Below are 27,193 nucleotides of genomic sequence, written 5' to 3' on the forward strand. Positions count from 1 at the left end.
CCCATGTCACTTTGTTCTAAGAGGATGGGTCGTAAGAGGGTGGATGTTCTGCTGAAATTCCAGTCTAGATCATTTCATTCTTCCTCCCTAAATCCCCCTGTGGTTTCAGATGGAGATAGGATTCTTCACTTTCTTTTCAAAACTGTTGTGCAGCATTGCTGTGCCCTGTTAAACAGTTGCTACATTCCGCTCCAGACATAGCTACATTTCAGTGGCAGGTGACATGATCCCTGTGTCTAGTGAAGCAATACTGGGATGGAAGACGCTGTCTGACTATAAAATATTATTAATTAAAAATAAATATTGCAAATGATGCTGAGATTCTTTTCATCGGCCTCTTTTTCTGTTCAGAACACTTTCACTATTTAATCAAATAATTTTGAATGTCTCTCTCTCCAGACTTTTTATTCTAGTCCCACTCCCTGTGATTCCTACAGGGTGGTGGTGGTGTGAATGACAGAGTAATAACATGCTCCAGCTTTTGCTCGGAGCCCAGTGGCAGGTGTCCCAGTGCCCCTATTGAATGCCACCATCCAAAAAAAAAAAAAATTATCAACAATCTTCCTTCAACAATGATTTATTATTGCCATAATTTGCCTTGGTACAATGAGCTGCAGCACGTATTTCTGCACCCAGGTGACAGCAATTTGATGGCTCCAGGTTCCTATTTTATTTAGTCTTGAGCCTAATATGATTTGGTTACACTTGCCCCCCTCCTCCCTACCCAACCTTTTCTCATTTTGTTTTGTTTTGTACGAGTGTGTGTTTCGCATAACCCTGGGCCGGCTGACAGCGCTTGTAAAAACCAGAAGTCGATCTTGCAGTGGCTTTTCACCATTAATCAAGCTGCCTGGAATTGGAAAGTAACACTGACAGGCTTTTATCTTGGAGAGAAGGAGGATGGCAGATGTATTTTATGGTGGATGAGCCTTCACGGCTTCTATTAGGCTGGGACTTCAGTGGTACAAGGTGGTGGTTTGCAGAAGGGGGGAGTGGGGGTGGGAAGGAGGAGGCGGAGGGGGGAGGAGAAGCTGGGGAGCAGCCTATAGATAAATAGATCCGTCAGTCAGGCAATGTGGAGGTCTCTAGGCGGCCAGCCATTGTAGGTGACAGAAAAGGCAATCAAAGACAAAACAAATCAAAAGGTACATCTTATCAGCAGCAGGCCAGCTGGACTTCCACAGCACTCGGAGGCCCCGCAGAGGGCAGGAGAAATTAATCGTGCTGTCGAGGCCAGAGAAATTGTCGCCGCTGAAGGTCCAAGTTCAGGCAAGCAGAGGTGGCCAACATTAAAGGAGAGAGAGAGAGAAAGCGAGAGAGCGGGGGTGAGGAGAAAAAAAAAAAAGAGAGAGAAAGCGAGTGCTGCTGTCCCGCCACCTCCCTCCCTCTCTCCCCCGGCTGCCTCGGTCTCCTGACAAGTGCATTCATCGTGCGATGATAGCTCGGCACCTATGATTGGTACCTTTAATAATATAGCCCTCTCTCAGCTGTCACCCTGAAAGAACAATTTTTCCTCCCGCTTTCCTTGATGCAAAGATACATCCGTAATGAGAAGTGTGACAGAAAGTGGGAGCACGGGGAGCCAAGGAAAGTTTGGAAGAACATTAATCAAAAAGTGAAGCTGGAGGTGATGCTTGCTGCTTGGAGTGACAGTGCCATCAATACATAGCCAGGAGAGGGGCCGCTTTGGACTTAAATATCCTGTCATGTTCCTGACTCTTCAACATTTCCACGCACCCATGGTGGGGGCAGCTGGCCCCTCCTCCCGCCCCCCAAGGAGTATCAACTTTGGAAACCTGCTTCCTTCTGCACCACTGAGAGGGTCATGCCTGGAGTGACTGGGAAACATCCCAACAGGAAACGGGCCAGATTTTGCTCTTACAGTGGTGTAAAACCAGAGCAGCTCCACTGCACTCAATGGATTCACTACAGTGTAACTGATGGCGGAACCTGTACCCTTTTCCCACTGTCCCAGGGAACTCTGGGGCTGTGAGTCCACAGATGATTTCCTTGTAGTTGAGATGACCATAACTTGCTCTGGATAATAATTCTATCCTGCAGATGTAGCCAGAGTTAGTCTTCACCACCCTCCCTTCTGAAAACGGGTATATGGTGGTGGCATTCCAGTGGGGAGGTGAGTGATCCATGCATCTCTGGTGGTGGATGTATCTGCGGCCTGGTCTGTAATGTACGTTGGGCTCCTTCAGGGGGAAAAGTACTGTGGATTAGGCTACATTTTGACTCACTTTGAGAGGGAACTGTTCCTCTCTACTACGTGTGGATTCAATTTATAACCATAGACTGATGAGTGCTCTTCTGAGGGAGGAGAGCCTAACCCAACTTTGGGATGATTAATTTATGGTGATTCCCCTTTGTCTGTTCAGGGAAGGGGTGGACTACCTAGGGCCTAGCCAGAGGGCTGAGCCTCTTAGGACTGGAAGTGGAGTGGGAAAACCAAATGACCATCACAGAGCAGCAGCCTGGGTGAGTGCTGGGGCCCTGCCTAGAGCCTACAGGGTGCCCTAGGGAAGGAGCTCTAATGACAGGGGGGTTACATAGAATATGCCTAGAAGCTGTTCTGCTGTGTGCTATTTCCAAACGTCAGAGGGGAATTACTTTCATCCCCCTCCTATGAACATACATAACTTCTGCAGACAGTAATGGGAGTTACATACACCATATATCAGGAGTAAGGGTTGGTGGAGAAGACACTCCTTAAAGAGCCACAGATACATCTAGAAAAAAGAGAAATAGAGGGAAAATGGCAAAGGCAGAGAAATGAAGATCCTGTTTCCATGCAAATATCCTTGGTAATTAATCATAAGAGAAGGAGATAATAATCCTGGGAAATTCTCCAGTGCCTTCCATCCAGGCATTTCTGAGCATTTCATGAACATTAATGAATGAATCTTTACACACCAGTGTGAAGGCAGTATATACCCACTTTGCTGATTAGATAGACTGTCTCTAACCTAATTTTAAGAGTAAAATGTTCAAGTGTCTAAGAGGTCAAACTCCCATTTTCAAAAGTGACTTAAGCCTAGATCCTCAAAGGTATTTAGGCACCTAAGTCTCATTGAAACCAATGGGAGTTACTATGATGGGTGCATAAACCCCACATTGGTTAACAAAAGGTTAACAGAAGCTTCAGAGCTCAATTAGCCTACTTGCTTGCCCCTGGAGGATGTGTTAGGGCCAAGTAGTTATCAGAGCCAGCTGGGGAGGAGCTGGGTCATCTAAAGGAGTGAGGTCAGAAAGATAGGAAGAGACCCAGGAGAGAAGAAATTTAGGTTCCTCTCCTCTGTTGCTGGAAAAGGAACCATAAGGAAGCTTCAGAAGTAGAGTTAGTCCTGTGGTGGGCCCTGACATTAGGGGTGAGGCTCCGGGGAGGTAATCCTAAGGGCTAGTGTTCTGGAAGAGGAAAAGGGAGCTGGGGAGAACCCAGAAGGACTAAAAGCTCAAGCTCAGAGTGGCTTTAGTTGTTTGGGCTGATTTGAGGTTTGTTTTGAGTTCTGCTGGGGAGAAGCCTGGGCACCAGCTACCCTGAAAGAAGAGCAGGGTTGAAGAAGAGCCCAGGAGGGGTGGAAGATGCTGTACTGATGACTAGTATTGTGGTGGACATTGGGACACTAGTCCCACTGACTACACATGACTGGTCTGAAGGGCTGAATCACTAAAAGAACCAGACCACTACAGGGCCTGAATGGCCATCAGAAGGCAGTGATTGAAGGGATGGTCCTGCAAGACTGTGCCCAGGCACGATGGGTCTCGTCAGCAGGTGAGTCATTCTTTTACAAGCACTTATATACCTTTTGAGGATCTCTGGCCCTTAGGCTCCTAAGTTGCATTTAGTTTTTCAGGTTTCCACGACTTTCAGGTGCCTCAGTTTAGGGGTGTCCAACTTGAGACAGCTAGGGCTTGATTTTTTTTTCAGAGGTACTGAGCACCTACAACTCTGAAGTCAAAGAGAACCCAGTATTTCTGAAAATCAGACTCTGAGTGCCCCAGTGTAGTGGATGCTCATGAAAACTTTGGCCTGAGTGATGTACTTGTTCAAGACCACGCTGCAAGTCAGTGGAAGAGCCAGGAATTGAATCTAGCAGTTCTGTCCTGATTCCTGGTCACTGGTTGTTATCCCTAGACCACACTCTTTGTAGAAGTACAGAGTATGTACAGGATAGGAACTCAAGTGCTTCCAAGCTAAACATTTTATGGAAGCTTTTTTCATGAGGAATCAGCTGAGCTTTAGCATTAATATGTTCCAGGATGCCCCCATGGTATATAGAGACTCCCATGTGATATGGCAACTCCTAGGTGAGGCGGAAATGACTAGCAACAGAGCTCCATCGCGGGGCTGTATTCCAGTTTGACTTTCCATTCAAACCAGGAGTAGCCCAGAAAGCAAGTACCTGACCCTCTCCAGCCCCCAAGCTGTTATAACAAATTTCCATCATGTACATCTGATTCTCCATTGGGGGAGTTCTCTCATCCCTGTCCCTGAGCTGGCAATGCCAGCTATGAAAGCTTCATGAGAGATGTAAAACTGGCCTGTTCCACTCTACAGTCTTAGTGCCTGTGCTTCAACTTCTTGAGGTAAAGGGCCAGGCCAATTAAAAAAAAACCCTAGAACAATATGAAATTAACATGGCACCGATTAAATGGATTAAAAGCTGGCTAACTGACAGGTGTCAAACTGTAATTGTAACTGACCAATCATCGTCAAGTGGGTGCGTTTCTAGTGGGTTCACACAGGGAGTGGTTCTTGGCTCTGATATGTAACAATTTTCTCAATGACCTGGAAGAAAACATAAAATCGTCACCGATAAAGTTTGCAGATGTCACACAAATTGGGGGAGTAGTAAATAATGAAGAGGGCAGGTCACTCAGAGAGAGAGAGAGAGATCTGGATTGCTTGGTAAGATGGGTGCAAGCAAACAATATGTATACATCTGAGAACAAAAGAATGTAGCCATAACTACAGGATGGGAGACTTGATCATGGGAAGCAGTGAGTCTGAAGAAGATTTGGGGATCATGGTGGATAATCAGCTAAAGATGATCTCCCAGTGCAAGGCTGTGGCCGAAAGGACTAATGTGATCTTTGGATGCATAAATGGGAATCTTGAGTAGGAGTAAAGAGGTTATTTTACCTCTGTGTTTGTCATGGGTGTGACTGCTGCTGCAATACCACATCCAGTGCTGGTGTCCACAGTTCAAAAAGGATGTTGATAAATTGGAGAGGGTTTAGAGAAGAGCCATGAGACTATCAAAGGATTAGAAAACATGACTTATAGGATACACTGAGCTCCTTAAGTCTATTTAGTTTACCAAAGAGGGTTAAGGGGTGACTTGATTATAGTCTATAATTACCTACATGGGGACCAAATATTTGATAATAGGCTTGTCAATCTAGCAGAGAGGGGTATAACATGAAGATGAAACTAGACCAATTCAGACTGGAGATACGTTGTACATTTTAAACAGTGAGGGTAATTAACCATTGGAACAATTTACCCAGGGTTGTGGTGGATTCTTCATCGCTGGCCATTTATAAAGCAAGATTGGATGTTTTTCTAACAGATCTGCTCTACGAATTTTTGGGGGGGGGAGTTCTATGGCCTGTGCTATACAGGAGATTAGACTTGTTTATCACAGTGGACTCTTCTGGTCTTGGCATCTACTAATAATCTCCATGCCATTATACCAGAGGGATAGACCTAGAGGTGGTCTCATTGAGCCTTGCTGGCCTTTGAAACAGTTCAGAGCATCCTCTTCGATGACCTGCATTGAAAGGAGAGTGCCTGGCAGCTGAGGGGGATGTACAGGAAGGAAAGGAGGTTGCCCTTTTATAGTTGACTCGTGTCTCTCGTATGGAAACTTGCACATCCCAGAAACCACTATCATGTTTGATTGTCTTCTCAGTGACCTCAGAGGAATGATAGTGTAACCCACACACCTCATGGGTGTGTTGTTCTGTCCCATCTAGCATGCATGATTTTGGTGTAATGTGCATGCATTTTGTCCCAAGTATGTTAAATCTTCATTCAGAAGCCACCCTAACTTAGCAAACACACCTTTACCATGCAGTCTGAAGGGGAAAGGCGTGATAGCAATTTGCAGTTCTCTAGCAACGTGAAGCAATTCTGTTCAGGAGAAGCTAGGGCTGCTAAATGAAGATATATGGTCAGCAGGTCTACGTTTAGCCTGAAGCACCATTGTCAGCCTCCTTGTGCTGTGATTACCGGGCACAACACAATGTCTGTTACTACAGGATCTCCATGGTCATTAGTATGGTCCTTTAACATGGGGCTGGGGCTTACATGCACAGTGTCTGGCTGGCACTGGTTTCCTTGGAAGAGGGAAACTCCAATCCTCAGTGAACATTGTTTCAAAAGCATGAGGATTTGAGTTGTGTGGGTTTGAACCTTTTAATAAAGGCAATGTTCTGGGCCTCCTACAGTGCAAGACTCAGTCCCCATATCACAAAAGTCTAACCTTAGACACAGAAGTTATGTCTATCCTGCAGCTGGGAGTGTGCTTCCCAGCCTAGAGAGATTCATGCTGGCTTCCCTTGAGCTAGCACACTAAAAATAGCAGTGTAGACACCCAAGCTTGGACCTGGGGGGCAGACATAGCCTGAGGCAGATAACCTGAGCCCATGCCCCAGTGTCCATACTGCTATTTTTAGTGTGCTAGTCTGAGCAAAGCTGGTATGAGTCTGTCTACCTGGGCTGGGAGGCACAATTCCAGCTGCAGTGTAAACATACACACCCGACCCTCCCTGGGTATGTCTTGCCCATGGTCACTTCTCATCTACCCTACAATTACAACTGTGTTAGGGCACAAACGTGCTATAATGCAGCTGGATTTATTTATTTTGCCTGCATAGATGGGACCAAATCACACTGTACTCATGTTAAAAAATTTGTAATAGGGCGCTCTGCCCCCTTTAAGGAGTAAGGGGGACTGGGAACAGCCAACCCCTGTTCCCTGATGTGGCCCTTTTAAGGAAACAGGCATTCAATGAACAGCAGAAAGGCCAGGGACTGGGGGGCCTGATGTTAATCAGGTAGCTACCTCCTGAACATGATAAAAACCAGCTATTAGGTGACTGCCCAGAGGGGAGAGGGCAGATAACTGGGAGAGGAGAATTTCAGGGGAGCATTGAGTATGAAGGAGGGGTCCCTGGGTGGGGAACCCAGAACTAGAAGAGAGATTGGTAGGCTACAGAAGCCTGCCTGAATTACAGCCTATCCCTAAGAAGGAGGGTTGTGGGACCCTGGAACCAAGGGGAAGACCTGTGTGAGTCTAAGGAGCAAGGGAAGCTCCATAGAGCAGGGCTGGAACCCAGATACTAGTGAGCAGGGGCAGCCTACCTGAATCATGGCACAGCCCCATGAGGGAAGGCTGTGGAATCTCTTAACCAAGGTTGTGAGTCCAAGGATCAGGGCAGGAGGTGACCTGTGGGACAGATTCTCCAGAGAGGCCAAGGGCTGCAGTGGGACTGGCAAAGCTCCCTGGCTCAGAGAAAACTGGAGGGGAAGCAGAAAACTGAAGCCCTGGAACAAGGGTGAATTGGAACCCACAAGAGGGAAGGGGTTGTATCTGAAGGGCCAAAGGAGACTATATAAAAAAAATAATACATGAGACCCCAGGAAGGGGAATGTTACTGTAAGTATTCTGGGTTGTGACTAAGTTACTAGGAGAACCAGAAAGGAAATTAAGACAGGTTGCCTGCAGGACCACCCCAGGCCATAGAATCATAGAATATCAGGGTTGGAAGGGACCTCAGGAGGTCATCTAGTCCAACCCCCTGCTCAAAGCAGGACCAACACCAACTAAATCATCCCAGCCAGGGCTTTTCATTGGGTGGCTAGGTGGAAGGTGCTCGCAGGATGGTTTAAGCCAGCGCAGTGGCCTCCCTCACAGCCAAAGTGGTCACAGCAGCAAGCCCTCCCTTTGGCCCTGTCCGCATGGAGATCAATGTACCACAGGGTGATGGAGGCCAACCCCAGGAAGGCTCCACCGAAGGTGAGCAACCGTCCCCAGAAAACACAGACGGGAGCCTTAAAGTATCTGCAAAGACATCCATGCACCATTCCCAAGCACGGACAGCCAAGAACACGACCTCACCGGACACTTTGGGAAGTGAAGGAATATGAAGGGGGTGAACTCTGCATGGCTCAGACACAAGGTAACAGTTCTGGTGTGATGGGGAAGGAGGGAATCTCTGAGTCACTGCACCTCCTTCCAGTGTCACAGAGCCTGAAATGACACTTATTTCCCTGACATTGCTCCAGCTCTTCATTACATTTAAATATATTTTAAATGAGAAAAATAGTCAACAAAATAACTACTGTTCCGCACAATCCAGGGTAATGTGAGAACTGGGAATGAGACAATTTGTCCATGAGGGAGTTTGCTCTGGGATGATGCCCTGCCACAGGAATTGTGTTGTAAGCCTGAAGGCTGGAGCACCATTCCATTAACATGGTACTGTATAACTAACTTGGTCTGATTTCTCAGAGATTAAAACCTGTTATAAAACAGTGGGGGGGTGGGGGGACTATGCAGCGTGACAGAATTTGCGGTGTAAACAAAACCTTAGGGGCATAGCTGGATATAGGACCCAGGAATCTTGACTCCAGTCCCCTGCTCTAACCGCCAGACTATATTCTTAATATATAAGCTCCTATGACATCTTAACGAAAGCACCATAGAGACAAAATAACACCCCATGTGAAAACAACCTGTTACATGATTTCTCCCCCACAACCTAGACTGTTTTTGATTGCTGGAGCTGTCCACAAACACCGCAGCTGCTGCATTGTGTGGCAGGCAGGGAGGGTGGGTGAAGGATATAGATTGCATATAATCTATAAGCTTTGAAAACGGGAAGTAGGAACTGTCCAAGGCTGCAGTTTAGGGACCTAATGTGGGATAACAGAGTGGTTTCAAATCCTGGGAAAAGGTAACTCGTAAGTCTTATACCACACTCAGCACCAGGGCTAATGGATCCCTCTCTGGTTCAGCAGCACTGCTAGACTTACAAGCTTTCTGCTCTGCCTCTCAGGATGGACTTTGGAAGCAAGAGGCTCCGTACTTCCCAAGGGGAAGAAAAGCTTTGGGTCTGGGGTATGGATTTGCATAATGTAATAAGATTTCCCCTCTTCTCCCACTTATCAACTTCCTTGAGGTTTGCATGGAGAATGGCAGAACTACAATAGGGAGGTAAGAAAAGAACTACTTCTCCCCTTACTGTAGCACTGGTGCCGAAGAGTGTGCACATGCTCAAACTGTGAACCAAAAGGTGGAGCAGCTGCATCCGCAGGACTGTTGTGGCTGTGAGCCACAGTCTGAAAGTGCCATTAACCGCTGAGCTGTGCTGTGGTACCTGCCCTCCATAGTTTTCATGAGACTGAAAAGGAAGCGGCTATAGTTGATGCTTTCCTCCTATGCTGTAGATGGCTGAGCTGCTAAGAAATTTGTGCCCAACTTTTAGTGCCACTGTAGCAGTTTACCAGATTAAGAGCCTTGCTGTACCTGTCCCCTGCCTGCCATTCCACAGGCGGTCAACTAACTTAGCATAGAGCTTAAACTGCTCCAAACCCCAGGGGTTCATGTCAGAAGAGCTGCCCAAATGCCATCCTGGGTTAGAGCACATATATATATATATAAATCTAAAAAGAGAGCGTGAGTGACTGACTTATTGGTGAGCAACCTTTAAAAAAGCCTGAAGTACCAGTTCCGGGACATGCAGCTGGAGTCAGGGACGCTGGAACCATTTGTGCAGTGGGGGAACTGAGTTCCATTGAACCAAACTGTAAACCCTGGATATGATGGAAACCACTTCAAGCCAAGGGGTGTGGTAGCACCCCTACTTCCAGCACCTAGGCCTGGTGTTGAGGAAACATTGCTCTGTCTGAAAACTTGAAACCTAGATGCTTCAGACAACATAGCCCAAGTCAAAGATGGCTTTTAATTTTGCATCCCTTGGATTTTGAGTGCCCAACTTGGAACTGGAAAGTCAGGCCCAAGAAGTGCGAAGCACCCAGAATTCCAGCTGAAATCAGTAGGAACTGTCTTGGCTATTTACACTGGAAATGCTTCAGGGCAGGAATTGTCTCCCGTTACGTATGTGACCAGTGCCTACCATAATGGGGCTCTAATCTTGATTGGGGGCTCAAGGTGCTAGTGTGATACAAACTAAAATATTAACAATGAGTGCTTGGCACCTCTGAAAATCGGGTAACCCAAAAATTGAGGCATACAAAACTAGTGGACAGTTTTGAAAATGTTGGCTTAAACACATCCGCTTTCCTGCAGTAGTTTGGAAGATAAAGTTCAATTATCTTTATGTTCTTAAAGCTTCTGGTTTTGTTTTGATCCAGGGGGAAGTACAATGTCCTCACTTTCCCAAGTGGGTCTAGAATATTTTGTCATCTAATAATGTTAGACACAGTCTCAACCACTGTGTTGGATCCAGTCATGCTCCTGTGAAAGTCATTGATCTCTGTGGAAGCAGAATCACTTTTATTACATGTATCCAATAAAATAGAAAGAGAACATGTTAATTGATAAGTGATGTTTGCCACCACTTTTAAAAAGATGGAACAATGAACACTGCAGAAAATGGATCTGTTAGTCACGACTGAGGTGCGTCAGCAGAGCTGTGTGGGGGTGAAACCTGCATTATTCCAAGAGCTAGCGGATGCTATTTGGGGAGGGAGGTGTCTTGCTTAATAACCTCATCAACTCCTGGAATGTTAGTACTCCTTTGCACGGGGCTAGTCATTTGCTTGGACATGCACGATTAAAACATGTAAAATAATGCATAGACTCCCAGGCTACCAGTCAGCTAAGGCAATACGGATGATGCATTGAGCCCAAAGTGTCTATTCATAGCCGACTCCCAGAACCAACATGGAGCCAACCTCATCCATTTGTTCCGCTTAAACATATAGAAATATTACACACAGCCAGGAGAACATTTTGTTTGCTTGAAGCTCCCCCAGGCTAGATATGTGTGGTGGACAAGAGGGTGTTTAGAATTGCCAGGAGCTACCAGGGCAAGGCAGAGGCCTGTGGTCTACACCAGCCTTCCTCTAGGCGGGCTAAGGGTAACTAACAAGTTTATCACAGCAGGAAATGGGAGAGACATGGTTCTATATTTCTAAATGTTCCCCCTCCTATTAACTTCTCCAGTGACAAAATATAAACTGTACCCACTGCCAACAGGCTGTGAAGTTAATTAGTTTAGCGTCCGCTTTAATTAGCTGGAGTTGGCTTGAAGACATTGTTTCCAGTCTGTTCTTTCTGTAAACCTGGATTTATTTTTTCATTTTTGTGTTTGGGATTTCTTGACAAAGGGATGTAACTGCACCTGGAGGTGTGAAAGGGGGGGAACATTTGAGAAATTCAACACAGAATGTAATTGTCAAACTGCTCACAGGGGCAAAGACCTGCTTAAGTTTAAAATGAAGTTAGCCATGGCTAGTAATGGCTTTGAACCTAAGGAAAAATTTGTCAGAAGGTGGAAGGAATAACATCACCATCTTAACTCTATTATAGAGTGGCTTTCATCCTGAAGGATCCCAATGAGTTTTGCGCACTATATATAGGGGTAATTGTAGATGCATATTTTCCAAAAGAAAGCAGTCTATTTTGCCAGAGCTGTGAGGACACAGTAACCATAAGGTGGGATTGAAGTAACACCCCCATGTCCTCAGCAGTGTAGCAGGTCCCTAAGGAAATGTTGTATACCTCATTATTTATATAGTGCCCTTCATACAAATATAATAATATTCACAGTGGACTGGTGTGTATGTGCATACAAGCAATGGGGACAGCTGTATTTTTCCCCTCCCCTCTTTTCTATAGAACTTTTTCTTCTGTGTTCTCTAATGCTGTTGAGGAAGGAATGGTTTGAGGTGGTATATTTATGGGCAGCCCTTTATTTTGTGGTTTTTAATGTTTGGAATAGATGCTCAGAGCAGAAGATATTTTAGAAAACTGAAATAAAACACATTTCATATAGGTCACATAAGAATGGCTATACTAGGTCAGGACAATTGTCCATCTTGGGTCCTGCTGCCTATTTATTTCATTGGGGGATCCCTGGTTCAAGTGTTATGTGAAGGGGTAAATAACACTTCCTTATTTGCTTTCTCCACACCATTCCTGATTTTATAGACCTCTATCATATCTCCCCTAAGTTGTCTCTTGTCTGATATGAACATTCCCAGTCTTTTTAATCTCTTCTCCTATGGAAGCTGTTCCATAGGCAACAAAATATGATTAGGCATTTCTCTGTACTTTTTCCAAGTCTAATACATCTTTTTGTGAGATGGGGTGATCAGAATTGCATGGGTGGGTGTACCATGAATTTCTGTAGTGGCATTATGATATTTTCTGTCTTATTATCTATCCCGTTCCTAACATTATTAGCTTTTTTGACCATCGCTGCACATTGAGCAGATGTTTTCAGAGAACTATCCACAATGACTCCACGATCTCTTTCCTGAGTGGTAACAGCTAATTTAGACTCCATCCTTTTGTGTGTGTAATTGGGATTGTTTTTCCAATGTGCATTACTTTGCATTTATCAACAAAATTATCACATCTGAGCACAGGGCTGTGAGTCAGGAACTCCTGTGTTCTAATTCTGCTTCTGATACTGATTTTATGTGTGGCTGTGCCCGATTAATTTAACCTCTCTGCTCCAAAACTTTCCCCATCATATAAAATAGGGATATTACTGATTTACCTTACCAGAGTGAAATGAAAATGAATTAATGTCCATAAAGTGTTTTGAAGTGTGATTTAAAATGATCGTGTAGAAAGGCTGGGTGGGATGAGAGACTACTGTAATCTGTTCAGATTTTTATAACGTGTTCCGTACCAAATAGGAAATATTGAGCAAAATTTGAGAAAATATATTTTTGTGTTGTCTTTTTAAGGCACAACAAAGCTTGGGAATGGGGAAGTCCACTTTTTAAAAGGCTTTTTATTTAAAGTGGCTAAGAAAGCTCTCAGATGCAGTTGACCTTGGGATGTGGGGGAAGCAAGGAGGCTGATCTGACCTGGCCAGGGGAGCATTTACGTTAAAGAAAATATAAGACATGGGAAGAAGGCAATTTCAAAACTCAGTATGTGTAAGGAGGGGATCATCTTTCAAGTTCCCTTCCCAGTGACATACACATTGTGTCATTTGCATAGGAGGCACGTATGCTGGATTTATGTGTATTCACTTGCTCAGAGCAGGATCCCATTGTGGCACTATTCTGTGTCTGAAAGGAAATCACAGCTGCAGAGCTTATAATATTCAACAGGTTACTATAGCCACCCCACCCCCTATCCTAGGTTTAATATAGAACTATTTTTCACATTGAAACCGAAATAGGACAAAATATGGGCCTGCTGTAATTGTTGTTAGATTATGTGTCACCCTGATAAGATGTAACAAATATTTTCCTACCCAGCAGGACCCGTTTCCCTGTGTGTAATGGATGGAGAAACTTCTCATAGTCTGCAGGCAATCGGTCGTAAAAACTTCGCTCGGAAGATTAATGCAGTAAGTGCAGCCCTTCTGGGAAATGGGAAGAATAGAATTAAAATAATGTTTTGTTTTTCCACATTTAATAACACCTCCCCCCCACAGCAGGTTGGGTTTTATTTTTTGCTAGATCATCCCTCCTCCCTAATACAAAACAATCTTGTTTTGATTATCAATTTTTATTTTGTTAAACTCTTCAACAGCTTTGTATCTGCTACAATTATTCTTTCAATAGAACTATTTTTATTAGTAATATGAAGACTATTTTCATGAGCAAAGCTTTGACACCAATAAGTCTGGTGGACATCACCTAATAGGCCAGATAAACATTCACTTACCCTTTAGCGTGCAAAGATCTTCCCTTTTATCTCAGGCTTATGTCTTTCCCAAATACTTTCTGGCTAGAAGAGAGATGCCACTGTATGGAGATAGTTTTCCAGAATTTGCGCATAGTAAGAGAAAAGATACAGGCTTATTTGATGTCATTCTAATGTTTAATGTCATTATCAGATGCAGAATGTATCCAGGTTTTATTTGTAATTGAGGGACTTTACTGGCTGTGTAGCAATTGGTAATAAGAGCTCTACTGAAAAGGTTTTGTAGGCAATCCCATAACTGTCCATTACAAGGATTCTTGCATCTTCTTCCTCTGAAACATCTAGTCAGACAGGATACTGGACTACATAGTTCACTTGTCAGGTCTGGTGATCTTGTGTGATACGGTAATGATTCCTATTTCTCCCCAAAGCTCCCTCTTTCTTCTCCCACTTACATATTTAAGGACATTTGCAAGAAAACAAGATCTTAAAAAAGCTTTATTTGTGCCAATTTTTCACAGAGTCAATCATCAATGACATGTACCACCAGCAGTAGAAATCAGCTGTGGAGCTAAATTCCTCTGCTAGTCCAACAGAGCCTGAAGCTGTTGGTTTTTAGGGTGTGGTGCAAAGGTTTGTGTCTCCTCTTTTCAGGATTTTTGCCTGATGTTTAAGGACTGGTAGACTATTAATTCAGGCTGAGAGAATGCCTGTTTTAAAAGTTGTAGTAAATGATTTTCCTTCACAGTTTTGCAGCTTGAATATTTTATAGTAAGGGGTGTTTTATAAGTTAAGAATGATCAGTCTGCAAGACAAGGTGAATTCTGACCTGAGCTCTGTTTCCTAGAAATATAACACAGGAGATGGTGTCAGGGTTCCCATTAGGCATCAACCTCCAATACATCCGTAGGGCTCTTGATGCCATGTTGAGAGGACAGCAAAATTTATCAGTGAACTGCCATCAAGTTCTGATCTGGATTTAGAACATCCTTGAAGTTCAGCGTTATTCAGGGCTGGTTTTAGCCAGTCCTTGACCTGTTCACACAAGGAAACAGATATTTCTGAAAACTTTATGAACACACACCACCTGTATTCCTACGGAATAGTTACTTTTACCACTGCCATAAAGAGGGACTTCCAAATCGGGGCAAACTGTCAAGTGTACTTTTGATCACAAGGCAGTTTCATTTGCTAGAACTTTCCCTAGGGCCTAAATTACAGGAAATTCATTAGTAAAACTACTCCAAACCCAGCTGCTCAAACCTGCAGCCATGATAATCCTATGTTTTACATCCAAATTGTTGTGGAAGTTACTATGATGGCCGAGATGCGGCATTTTGATGATTGCAGTCAGTAGAAGGCATTTCGGATTACTACTTTTTGGTTTACCGTAGAACACTCCCACCATCGTCTATTGCAAATCTCAGCCACTATCCTTTAACTTTAGATATAAAGGATTAAAGGCAGATTACTTACAGCACAAAATATTATTAGGGTTGTATGACAAAGTATTCTATTTTAAAGGCTGGGATAGGTCCCTCCATGATGAGTAAAATAAAATGGGAATTTTTTGTATGAGGGCTTACAGGCCGACAAATCTTAATTTGACAATATCTGTAGCTGCATATACCCCTCATTTGTTAGAGGTATTAAATCCAAACCATTCAACCTCTTTTCACCCTGAGCAACTTGTCTTCAGTAAATGCCCGTCCACTCCTTGTAGCAGAGACAGAACAGAATTCAGAGTCCTAGTCTTGAGCTCCAAAGCCCCTTTATAGGTGGGGACATGACTATGCCAAAGATTCCTCATCTTCCACAACAGTGCTTCACCACAGGGATGAGACTATAGGAGATGTAGCTTTAGACTATCAGGTGCTGGGGGCAGAGGCTTCCCAGTGGCAGGAGCTTAGCTATGGAATTTCTTGCCAGAAGAGAGAAGAGTGAGGCAATGCCTGACTGGTTTTAGATTTAAAGTGCAAGACAACTTCACAAGGAAGCTTCTGAGCTTGTCCTGGCAACTGTAAGCTGTGAAACAAAATGCATACATGCACACCTAGGGAAAAATGGAAAGAGGAACAGTAATTTGTCTCCACAAAATTGAAGTACATGACTTTGATAACCATGGTAGGTTACTTTTCGTTTAGAAACTAGTTTAAACCTCTTCAGGAATTGGCAGTGCACAATACCAGACTGTCACGTATGGATAAAGTTCTAATCCATGTAAAAGTTCCTATTACCCACAGTGTTACTGAACTACTGTATGTATTGTATTAGTCTGTATGGATTTGAACCGGAAATTCCAACTGTTCTGAAGGCACTACTAATCTTAGGTTCTCCTGCAAGACCTAGAACACTTAAAATAGAAGAAATTCTCAAGGAAGCTAGACTAATGGGTTTTTTTGTTTTGCGTTTTGTTTTTTAAAAATAGGGCCTCGGATATTGCCATTTTCAGGAAGAATCCCACTGGTATTATATTTGACAATTGTACAGGGAAATCCTGACTTTCAGCAAAGGGTTAATGTAGGATTTATTAGTGGGTTATTTGTTGGATGGTAGGCAGTAAAACAATTTCTCACTTTCAAAACTGTGGGTTTAAGTTTGAATTGGGTGAAATCTGAGAAGTCTGGTTGACTTGGCCTATTTTTTCCCCACTGTGAAACTATTACATGTATAGCACAACTGGTAATCTCTGCTTAAAGGCTCAAATGAGGTGCAATAGCGGACATGTTCTCTGCTGAGAAAGCTTCCCCTATGTCAGAGTAAACCACACATTTGAACAAATGCACATGAAGTGGCAAAATCCATATTTTAAAGGGCAAACTTGCAAAAAAAAAAAGTAGTTTTTTGCTTGCTTTAAAATTTTCTAAATTTTCCCCATTCTATTTATCTTAAGTACTTATCTGGCCTCCATTACTATAATACTTGAAAGCTTTGATCTTTACTGCATTTGCCCTCACAACACCCTTAAGTGTTATCTGCACTTTACAAATGGGGAACTGAGGCACAGAGTCAGTGACTTGCCTATAATCAGGCAGGAAGTTTAAGACAGAGCAGAGAATTAAACACAGGTCCACTGAGTTTCAAGCTAGCACCCGAACCATTGGATAATTCTTCCTCTTGTTAGAAATTAGTGTCTTGTGTACCCTTACATTCCTGGGAGAAAATATGGTTGACTAGAGACCTAGTAGGAGGACACATCAGAATATTCCTTGGTAGGGAATTGATTTTTAGTCAGGCTGTTTTAAAACAATTGAGTTACAACCAAAAAAAACCCCTAAACTGGAATAAGAGATCTTTGTTAAAGAGATTATACCTTGCCTCTTCACAGGATCCAGGGTTTTGCTCAGGGCCAAGAGAGCTTCCAATACACATCTCTGGTTCCCCCAAAGCAGTGTCTAAAACCCACCCCCACCCCCAAAGACATCAGATTCCTGATAAACAATTATGTCACGAAGCAGCAAACAAGATATAAATTCTGTTTTATTTTTCTTTCACTCATCCTTACCTTAAAAGTCAGAAGAAATAAGAGGCCATTTCTTCAGGCAGATCAGCATACAGAATGAAAGAAGCACAACAGGCATTACTTGAAATATTTTATTAAAAAGCACTTCAGAGAAACATCACTTCAACATTTTTAGCAGGAAGAACTCTTGTTCAAACAAAATTAAAACAAAGTTCATAAAGAAAACAGACTATTCTTAAGCATCGGCTTCAAAGAAATCAAGAGGCTTTTCCTGAGCCTAGAGCATTTTTGTAACCAAATCTAAAGGACAAGCAAAAATGATGGGTCCGTGTATCCATTTCATATACACTCAGTAGAAGGGACAAGAAAATGTTACAGGCATCAGGGAGCATCTTATTGCTTGCCAGCAAAGTAGGAAAATTGGGCTGTTAGCTTCATGTCTTGAAGTAACTTACCATTTAAATACTTTTCAGTCCCAATGGAGATTAACCATTAATATTTCTCTTGCCCATTTCTCTTTCAATAATTAAGCCAACCCTTGGAAGAGTTAAGTTACTCCAAAGCACATGATGTGCAACAAGCTGCTTTATTTCATGTACTTTTCTTGTTGATCAGCCAAGATTTTTGCAGATGATTTGGCATCATAGAAAAGTTCATTTATTTCTTCAATGTGCTCCTTCTCAATGCTGTCTTTCCCATTAATCTTGGCTAGTAGGTTAGCTGGTGTCAGTAACTGCACAGCATACCTGTGATCAAAGAGGATAGGCTGAATTAACTGTTAAAATCCAGTATGTCACCACAAACTCCTAAAAGGGTACAAGTAAACTTGTCAGATTCCTACCAAACAGCTCTGTACCAGAGGTGCAAAAGAGCAGTGGGATTCCAGGAAGTGCCCAGTGCACCTCCCAGTAGGAGAAATGGGAGGACTATCACTTTTGGATAGTGTTAAAAGCCATTCCTAAGGGGCTAGAGGTCACTGTCCAGCAACTAAGGCTCACTCTTACCCTGGGAAGTGTGTTGTTTACTATCCCAGAGTACTTTCATATCCAATCCTTGCAGGGTGTGAGAAAATTCCGATGGGCTCTACTTACCTTAAGGTTGTCTTGTTACCAATTTCCCCTAAATGGTTTAGGGCTTCCTCACTAATATTAATTCCCTCTATCTGGGCTCGAAGTTTTATGATCTGTTGGGATATAAGGTGGAGAAGTGAAGCTGCAGCAGTCATGTAACAGTCTGGACAGTAGCAGATACCATGCTTATTAATTTTTATATATACACACACACACACACACACACACACACACTGGCAGACAGGATATCCTGTTTAGAGATGAGACACGAAACAAAAATGTGATTTTCGTTTCAAACATACACCGTATCCTTTAAAACAAAAAATACCCCCCTCCCACCCCCTGCAAAATCCTAAATCATCCTGAATACCTCTGGACATCATTAATCATCATTGTAAAGGGCAGGGGAGGGACTGCATGGGTTGGTAAAGTTTCATGATGATTTTGCAAGGCTGGTTAAGCCTATTCAGTAATTAGAAGCCTAGTATAAAGGTTACATAGGAAAATCACTACAACCACATAGTTATTGACAATGGCAGTCTGAATCCTGGGTACACAGAGGCCCCAATCTCAATCATGCATACTCGAAGTCACTGCTATATAGCACACTCCTACAAACCCTCTGAAAAACCCTGCTTTCCCCTCAGCTGCTCACTCCACACCATACACTTTTTATTCGCTTGATAAGTAAGATGGTAAAATAAATCAAAAAGTTACTTTATAAGGTTCACCTGCCCCTCCCTAAAATCACTAAGAAGAATCTAATCTTTCAAGAACAGTCGCAAGCTTGTACCAGTTTGAAGATCTTTGTAAAGTTGGAGAGCAAGATAGCGGCAATAAGCCTGTGTATAAAGCTGTAACGAAAGTGGCACAAGTCTCCCAGCAGTCCGTAGTACCAGCTGAGTGATAAGGGGCAGACTGGATAATGATGTTGTGTTGTAGTGCTGAGATAACTCTGGAACTGCGAGCCTCATATAATACAGGTATTTTTCACTTTGGCAGCTTTGTAAACAAGATATCAAGAAGCACTCGTTTAAATTAAAGCCATAAAATGCAGCAGGGGAGTCAGGAGTGGGGGAAGAGAGAGAGTAAGAAAGAAAGTTGCTCTAAAAACATTACATTTTGAAGCAGCTTTTAGAATGTTACCAATTAATGTTAGATTTGAGATTTTAAAAAAATATTGTAAAACCAACTTCACTTTTCCATGCTTCCAGCTATTGCTACACTGACCCTCTCCAGAAATAATACACCTTGAAGTGTCAGTTAATGCCATATTAAAAAGCAACTTTTAAAACTTGTTAGCTTGTGAGAGGTGCTGCTCAGTGACAAGAACATAAGATCAGGACACTAAGCCGAGCAAATACATATAAAACTGCTGTAAAATGGAAGAAGTGTTTCGGTGAGAGAGTTCAACAACAGAAGTCCCAATTATGCAAGTACAGGTGTGAATATACATATGAGTTTCATATTAAATGGGGGCTGGTGTTTTATTGTAAAGCAAGTTTCTTCTACATCACTGTAGGATTAAGATATTTGGGATTCCTTTGCTCTCAGACTAAAGCTGGATAATGGAATTTGTATACGAGCTACTAACTTACATCACTCAACAGAAATTTAAGAAGCATTTTACATCTACTATAAACTACCAACGCACAAGTGAAAGTTTTGCAACAGACCCATTTTTGAATCGGTCAAAAGTGAAGTGAAGTTTCACAATTTTCAAAATTATTTCTTTTGAGTAATGAAAATTATCCTCAGAATGAGCTCAAAGTTCTCATGTGACCCCTGCAAGGGCAAAAAGTATTTTTTTCTTAAAAAAAAAAAAAAAAAAAAAGCACATTGCCTCTGAAAACTGCTTTTTCTTAGCAAAAAACAAAAAGGGGAGCACACCCATATAAAAATTAATTTAAAAACAAAGTGATTTCCCCCCCAACCAAGGCTTGTACAATTTTTTTAAAAAAACTTAAACAGCTCTATTTGGTCATGAATGAAACTCAGTTGCTCCAGCTCCCAACCTCCTGAGGTGGAGGTCAGTCATTAAGGCAGAATTGTCTAATTAATGTGTCCATAAATACTCAGTGCCATGGTTTATTGGGCATAATCAGCAAGATTCTGTATATGCCTTTGGGAACAGCAATATTGCGGTCTTTCCCCCCACACAAGCAGGGCATGGCAATCACACAGTTCCTGCTCTAGACTTTTGAGAGTGGACAGTTCATAAATTAGATCTTTAATCATTTAATAGGCTACAGGGATAGTTTGAGAGTGTCCAATGTGATGGCACAGCACACACCAGTTTCTATTTTATCAAAGTCAAATATTAACATTTTAATATAGTTCAACTCAACAAAAGGTAATGCAAAATACATGCTGCCGCTACCATAACACATCCTAGGACAACGTAAGCACCATAGGAAGAAATCCAGGACAGAGTGGCAACCCTCACTGAATCTCCAGGCTTTGAGAGCAAGTCAGAACTTTAAAACTGGCTTTATAGACAGACAAAACCCAATTGTATTACTGTACCATCTGGCCATTACCATTGTAATCTGCACTACAGTGCTTCAGCTGTCCTTTCAGGTGCACAAAAACCATCCTGAGCATGCCTCGAAACAGCAATTCACAAAAGCCTCCTCACACCAAATGAAATGAGGTTTTGCCTCTACATTTATGTTCGATAAATGCCTCAGCTTCACCTTGGCACTTATCCAGCAGCATGAGCCCATTATCTTGTGACAACGCTCCCTGCCATTGACACTATCTCCTAAATAATACAAAGAATTGACAAGATAAACTGTAATGGTTCCTGTATCATGTCAGTTCACGCTATTGAGACGCTAATGAGGAGGATCTTTGACACGATGCATCATAATGGCACCCAAGGATTATAATCGATATACAATACATTGTGTTGGCCCACAGGAAAGTCTTGAGGCATTAAGTAATGTATCACTACAACTCTTCCTGCACTCCAGAATTCCACCTAGGAGTGTGGGGGGAAAAAAAGGTACCCTGTGGTTTTGTGAAGTTTAGAGACAGAAGTAGGATAAAGAAACAAAAAGTACATCTAGGGCAGGAGTCGCAGAAGAGCCGTCTATAGAGTTCTACAACACAACCGCCCTCATCTTTAACATAGAGGTGCAGCCTGCAGAGACCAAAGGTCCCAATCCATAATGCTCCATTTCATATTAAGCAAAAAAGCACTGCACGTTGGAACCTATAGATTGTGTAGACAGGACCTCTATATTAGAGATCAGGGCAACAGCAATCCACTCCTTTTCTTGTGAGATAAGGTTTGCCTTTCAAGCCCCAGCCAGTTTACCAATGCAGCCCTTTTGTGGGCAAAATTCAGACCACCACTCTAGTTCATCATACTGGTCAACCAGTTTAAAAAAAAAACAAACCACCACACCAAAACACCAACCCAGAAAGGCAAGTTAGTCACCATGTCCATAGGAGACTTCATGGCACAGAGATGGTTCTGGGAGTAAACCCTGCTGTCCAAGCTGAGATCAAATAGCTATAATGTAACATCACACGCAGGCAAGTGCTAGAGTTCTTACCTCTATAGGCTGGAATTTCAGAGACTTTTAAAGAAGTATTTAATATAGCCCTTACCTGTTTCATTTCCTGAGGCGTATACAGCATGGTTCGAATAATCATCACCCTATCTAGAAGGTCCAGTGGTATTCCGTGAGGGGACACTATATCCTCTGTGCCTCTGGAAGAGATACACAAGAGGTCAGACTCCTCATTCAGAGTTCAATACATGGGCTTGCTTTAGATATTGGCAACTGAGTCAGGCCATTATAAAACAACCTGTGGACAAAAGGGTTTATTTTCCCCACCAAGCACACTCACACAAGACACACTAACGGGAACTACGTACATGACAAGGGAAAACAGACTCCGGAGTTGGTACGCTAAACCTGGAACAGCCTAAAATGAAAATATTCCTTCCCCTGCACTCTTAATGACTTCACATAGTAATGCTGAGAGGTGGGAATTAGCTGGTGCCAGCTTCTTTAAAGCTTGTTCTCATAGTGCTAGTCAGTCCCTAAAGAACATACATACTACACCTGTCTGATATTCCAAAGTATATTGTACATATTCCAGCAAGGAGCAAATTATTTTTATTTAAGCAATAAAGCAGAAATTATATGCAGTACTGAACATTGAGAGCATCTTCTTTGCTTAAACCAGCCATCACTGCTCAGTTTTCCACACTATCTTCTTTAATGTGGAATATAAACAACTACAATACTAGGTGAGAGGAATAGTGATCCAGCAGACTGAGAGGTGCAAGGGCAAGACTGTTCATTAAGCGTACAGTATAGTCCCTAGAACTCTTCTTTTAGCAGGGAAAAGTGACACCTAGGATTCTAGACCTACCAACTCCTTTGCTAACTATGACGACCTTTCAATTTCCAAACTCAGTGCCAGTATTTGAGTGCTTCAGGCTCTGCTCACGACCCCCCACAGGAAGCTATGCAAAGGGTCAACAAGAAAGTAAATTTTTGAAAACATCTCCCACTATAAAAAGCAACAGAGGGTCCTGTGGCACCTTTAAGACTAACAGAAGTATTGGGAGCATAAGCTTTCGTGGGTAGGAACCTCACTTCTTCAATTCTCCCACTATGTTCTCCAGTAGATGGCACTCTGCTTTCATACGAAGCTATTCCTAGACATATTAGGATACAGAGCCAATTGTATTATACAAATGATTAGATACACCTCTTGATCCTGTTAAGGGCCATCTGCAGGCAGATAAAAATGGGAAAGCAACTTAAAATACTTGGGATAGTAGTATGATCTGTTAAACGCTAAAGCCAATGGATTTTCAGGTATTGCGGCAGTAATCTATGACCTGTTTTTAAGGCCAGAGGAAAGGCATTAATTTTGTGACCTCCCATTTCCCATGTGACAGATAGCGGCACCAATGTACCCTACTACCAGGTCAATTATTTAACAGTATCTTCAGTTGTGTCCTGGTGCTTGGGAAGTTCAATTCTTTAAACAGGTCTTCCTTGTATTTTGCAGGGTCCAAAGGAGATACAATACCAATCCTTACCTAATCCCTGGTGAGGGAAGCCATGCTAACCGTGTTAGTAACAACTGTTCAAACATAGGGTAAGAATCACCTATGTGATTCCAAAAGCCATATGGTGGTACCATTTCTCTAGGTCTCCCGCCCCAGGGCTGCTGTTCTTTGCACAGTTTATTTTAATATTTGTAATACTGTAGTGTCCAGAGGTCAGTGTGCTAGGTTCTGAACATCACACAGAAAGATATGGTCCCTCCTCCAAAGAGCTTTCCAGTTGAAGACCAGATGCATCAAGTGGGTGTACCAAACAGAGGGGACTGGGGAAGGGAGGACAAGGGTGAGATTATCTGATTACACAGAGTAGCTATGTGCAGAGTTTGCAGGTTCAATCAATTAAAACAAAATCAGTATCAATCCCTACTGGCAATTTATCTAGAGATTATAAGCTAGCAATTTACCACAGGCAACATGGTAGAAGTGGATCTTGGAGGGATCTGAGGGAAAATAGAGTGATTTTATTGACTATTTCAGAGTGTGAGTGAATGTGATACATAAGGGGAGCCATGGAAAAAAGTGTGAGTGTGCTTGTGAGAGAGATGGACTGGCTGGTATTGTTGGAGGAGCACAAGAGGCCTAGTCAATGTAATAAGACAGAAAAGTGGAAAGTGGGGGAGGGAGTAAGCTGAGAAGGGCTTTAAAGGTGAGAACAAGAAGCTAAAAGTTGTTGCAGTGGAGGAGCGAGAGCCAGAGAAAAAACTCAAAGAGGACAGGGGGAAATAAGGTCCAAGAAGATGATCTTAGCAGCAGTGTTTTTAATGTAGATGGGGGGGACAGGCCGGAGATGTGTATGTTAAAGGATGCCAAAGAAGAGGGCAGTTACAGTAGAACAAGGAAACAAACTTGCCAGTGGCAGCTGTGGAAGGGATTGAAAGGTGAGTCCCTGGAAACATGAGATGAAGAAACAATACTTCCACCCAATTCTCTAACCCAGTCATCTTTCTTTCCCCAGGGTGCAGCCCTTGAGCATTGGATGTGGCTCATGATCCATCCAGATGATCATCAGAGGGGTGTCAGCACCAAAGATGAAAGCATTCAAAGATCATAGTTCTTGGTATGGAGACAGCTAATGCTAAGTCTTATGGACAGAGGTGAACCATGCAGAATTCAGTTTTAAAAAAGCGTACCTGATAATGCAGTTTCCTCGGTTGGAAGCAAAGATGACGATGGGAGCAATAGAAGATTCTAATGCTCGATGCAGATATGTGAAACATTCAATATCCAGCATGTGAACCTCATCTACAAAGAGCACACCTGGGACCAGCTCTGCAATGCCTTGATCAATGTATTTATTCACCACCTTGTTTATCTCTCCTCGAAGCTTGTCTAAGAGACAGGAAAGAAAACCATTTTAGTTGTTCTGTTAGTGCTCTCTGCATCTATGTGAAGGACTCTAAGACGCTTAAGTGGGGGATGCCACTTTCCTAGCATCTTGATTCTAAACCAGGGGTGGGAAAACTTTTTGGCCTGAGGGCCACATCAGGTTTCCAAAATTGTATGGAGCGATGGTTAGGGGACGCTGTCTCCCCCCAAACAGCCAGGCGTGGCCCGGTCCCCACCTCCTATCTGACCCCTCCCCCCCCTGCTTCTCGCCCCCTGATGGCTCCCCCAGGACTCCTGCCCCATCCAACCCCCGTTCCCTGACAGCCCCCCTGGGACTCCTGCCCCCCCCCGCTCCCTGTCCCCTGACCACCCCTGGACCCCCCACCCCGACTGCCCCCTGCCGCCCCACCCAACCCCCACTCATTCCTGACTGCCCCCCCCCGGGACCCCTGCCCCATCCAACCCCTCTGTTCCCCGCCCTCTGACAGCCCCTATCCACACCCCTGAACTCCCCTGCCCTCTATCCAACCCTCCCTGCCCCCTTACCACACAGCACAGAGCACCGGTGGCTGGCGGCATTACAGCCGCACTGCCCATAGCACTGGGTCAGGCCGCAGCTCTGCAACTGCGCTGCCCAGCCGCCCAGAGCATTGTGCTGGTGGTGCGGCACGCTGAGGCTGCAGGGGTGGGGGGACAGTAGGGGAGGGGCCGGGGGCTAGCCTCCTGGTCCAGGAGCTCAGGGGCCGGGCAGAAAGGTCCCACAGGCCGGATGTGACCCGCGGGCCATAGTTTGCCCACCTCTGTTCTAAACTGATATCCTATCAGGAATGGGTGAGTCACTGTGATGCAGTCTCTGTGGTATGAGAGTCAGACTGAGCCAAGGTCCCATATTTTCTCATACGCATAAGAGAGAGATGAAACTATGATGTAGAGCTCACGTTCTGGGGGAGTTACTGTTTCTCACTTTCAGTTCTTGGAACTTGTATACAAAGCTGGCCATTTTGTACAACCCCTCATCAATGGTGTAAAAAGCAACTTGAAAACCAAAATTAAAACACAGCATGGATTCTGCAACAGAAAATCATGTCCCACTAATCTTACACGTCTTTTTCTCTATAGATGGATTCTAGAACAGCAGGGACCACTGTGATCATCTAGTCTGCCCTCCTGCATACCGCACACCATAGAACTTCCCAAAATAATTCCTAGAGCAGATTTTAGAAAAAAATTTATTTCAAAATTGTCAGTGATGGAGAATCCACCACAATCCCAGGTAAGTTGCTCCAATGATAAACTACTCTCACTGTTTTAAGAAATGCCTTATTTCTAGTCTGTATTTGTCTAGCTTCAACTTCCAGCTGTTGGATCTTGTTATATCTTTGTCTGCTAGACTGAAGGACCCATTATCAAGTATTTGTCTCCATGTCAGTGCGTATTGACTGTGTTCAAGTCACCACTCAATCTTCTCTTTGCTAAGCTAACCAGACTAAGCTCCTTGAGTCTATCATTATAATGTTTTCTAATCCTTTGACCGTTCCTGTGACTCTTCTCTGAACCCTCTCCAAATTATCAATATTCTTCTTGATTTATAGGCACTAGGACTGGACACAATACTCCAGCAGCAGTCGTACCAGTTCCAAATACAGAGATAAAATAACCTCTCTACCACTACTTGAGATTCCAGTTTATTCATCCAAGGATCACATCAGCCCTTTTTGCCATAGGGTCACACTAGGGCTCAAGTTCAGCTGATTACCCACCAAAAAGCCTTTGACATGATCCCGCACAAGAGGCTACTAAAGAAGCCAATTACCCATGGGGTGACAGGCAAAGTATTGTCAAGCATCAAAAACTGGCTAGGACACACAAACCAAAGAATAAGGTTAAATGGTCAGTGTTCATCATGGCAAAAGGTTAAACTTTTGTACTAGGTTCAGCATTTAAAATAATTAATGATCTGGAGAGGGGGTGGTGAGTAATGAGGCAGCAACATTTGCAGATGACAAAGCCTAGAGAGGACTAGGAGGAACTTCCGAGGACCTAACCAAGCTAGGAGAATGGGCAACATGATGGTAAGAAAAGTTCAATGTCCATAAATGCAAAGCAATGAACATTGTAGGGAAAAATTTGAACTACTTTATGCTTTAAAGTTTTGAATTCACTTTTATCAACTCAGGAAAGGGACTTGGGTGGTGTCATGGACAGATCAAAGATCTCTGCCCAATCTTCAGTCAAAACAAAACAAAACAAGATGTAGAATGCACAAGGGATGGGATGGAGATCAATACAGAAAATATTGTTAAGTCATTATATAAATCAATGCTGCAGCCTCATCTGAAATAATGTGGAGTATTGGTCATCCTTT

General features: G+C 43.3%; 1 protein-coding gene across 2 annotated transcripts in view; it reads right to left on the bottom strand.

Moving 5' to 3' along the window:
• Positions 1-17,436: 17,436 nt before the first annotated feature.
• RUVBL1 (RuvB like AAA ATPase 1) overlaps positions 17,437-27,193 on the bottom strand; it is a 31,549-nt gene continuing 21,792 nt past the window's right edge. The window contains exons 8-11 of one of the 2 annotated variants that reach the window (XM_024220786.1): positions 24,633-24,831; positions 22,023-22,125; positions 18,426-18,517; positions 17,437-18,080 (exon numbers count right to left, since the gene is read on the bottom strand). In XM_024220786.1, the coding sequence (XP_024076554.1) occupies positions 17,921-18,080; positions 18,426-18,517; positions 22,023-22,125; positions 24,633-24,831 (554 nt within the window). In that variant the 3' untranslated portion in view covers positions 17,437-17,920. The remainder of the gene's footprint in view (positions 18,081-18,425; positions 18,518-22,022; positions 22,126-24,632; positions 24,832-27,193) is intronic. The other variant, XM_024220792.1, reaches the window with a different exon arrangement.

Source organism: Terrapene carolina, unplaced genomic scaffold (assembly GCF_002925995.2).
Source record: "Terrapene carolina triunguis isolate 2854851 unplaced genomic scaffold, T_m_triunguis-2.0 Scaffold89, whole genome shotgun sequence".
Classification (NCBI taxonomy): Eukaryota; Metazoa; Chordata; order Testudines; family Emydidae; genus Terrapene; species Terrapene triunguis.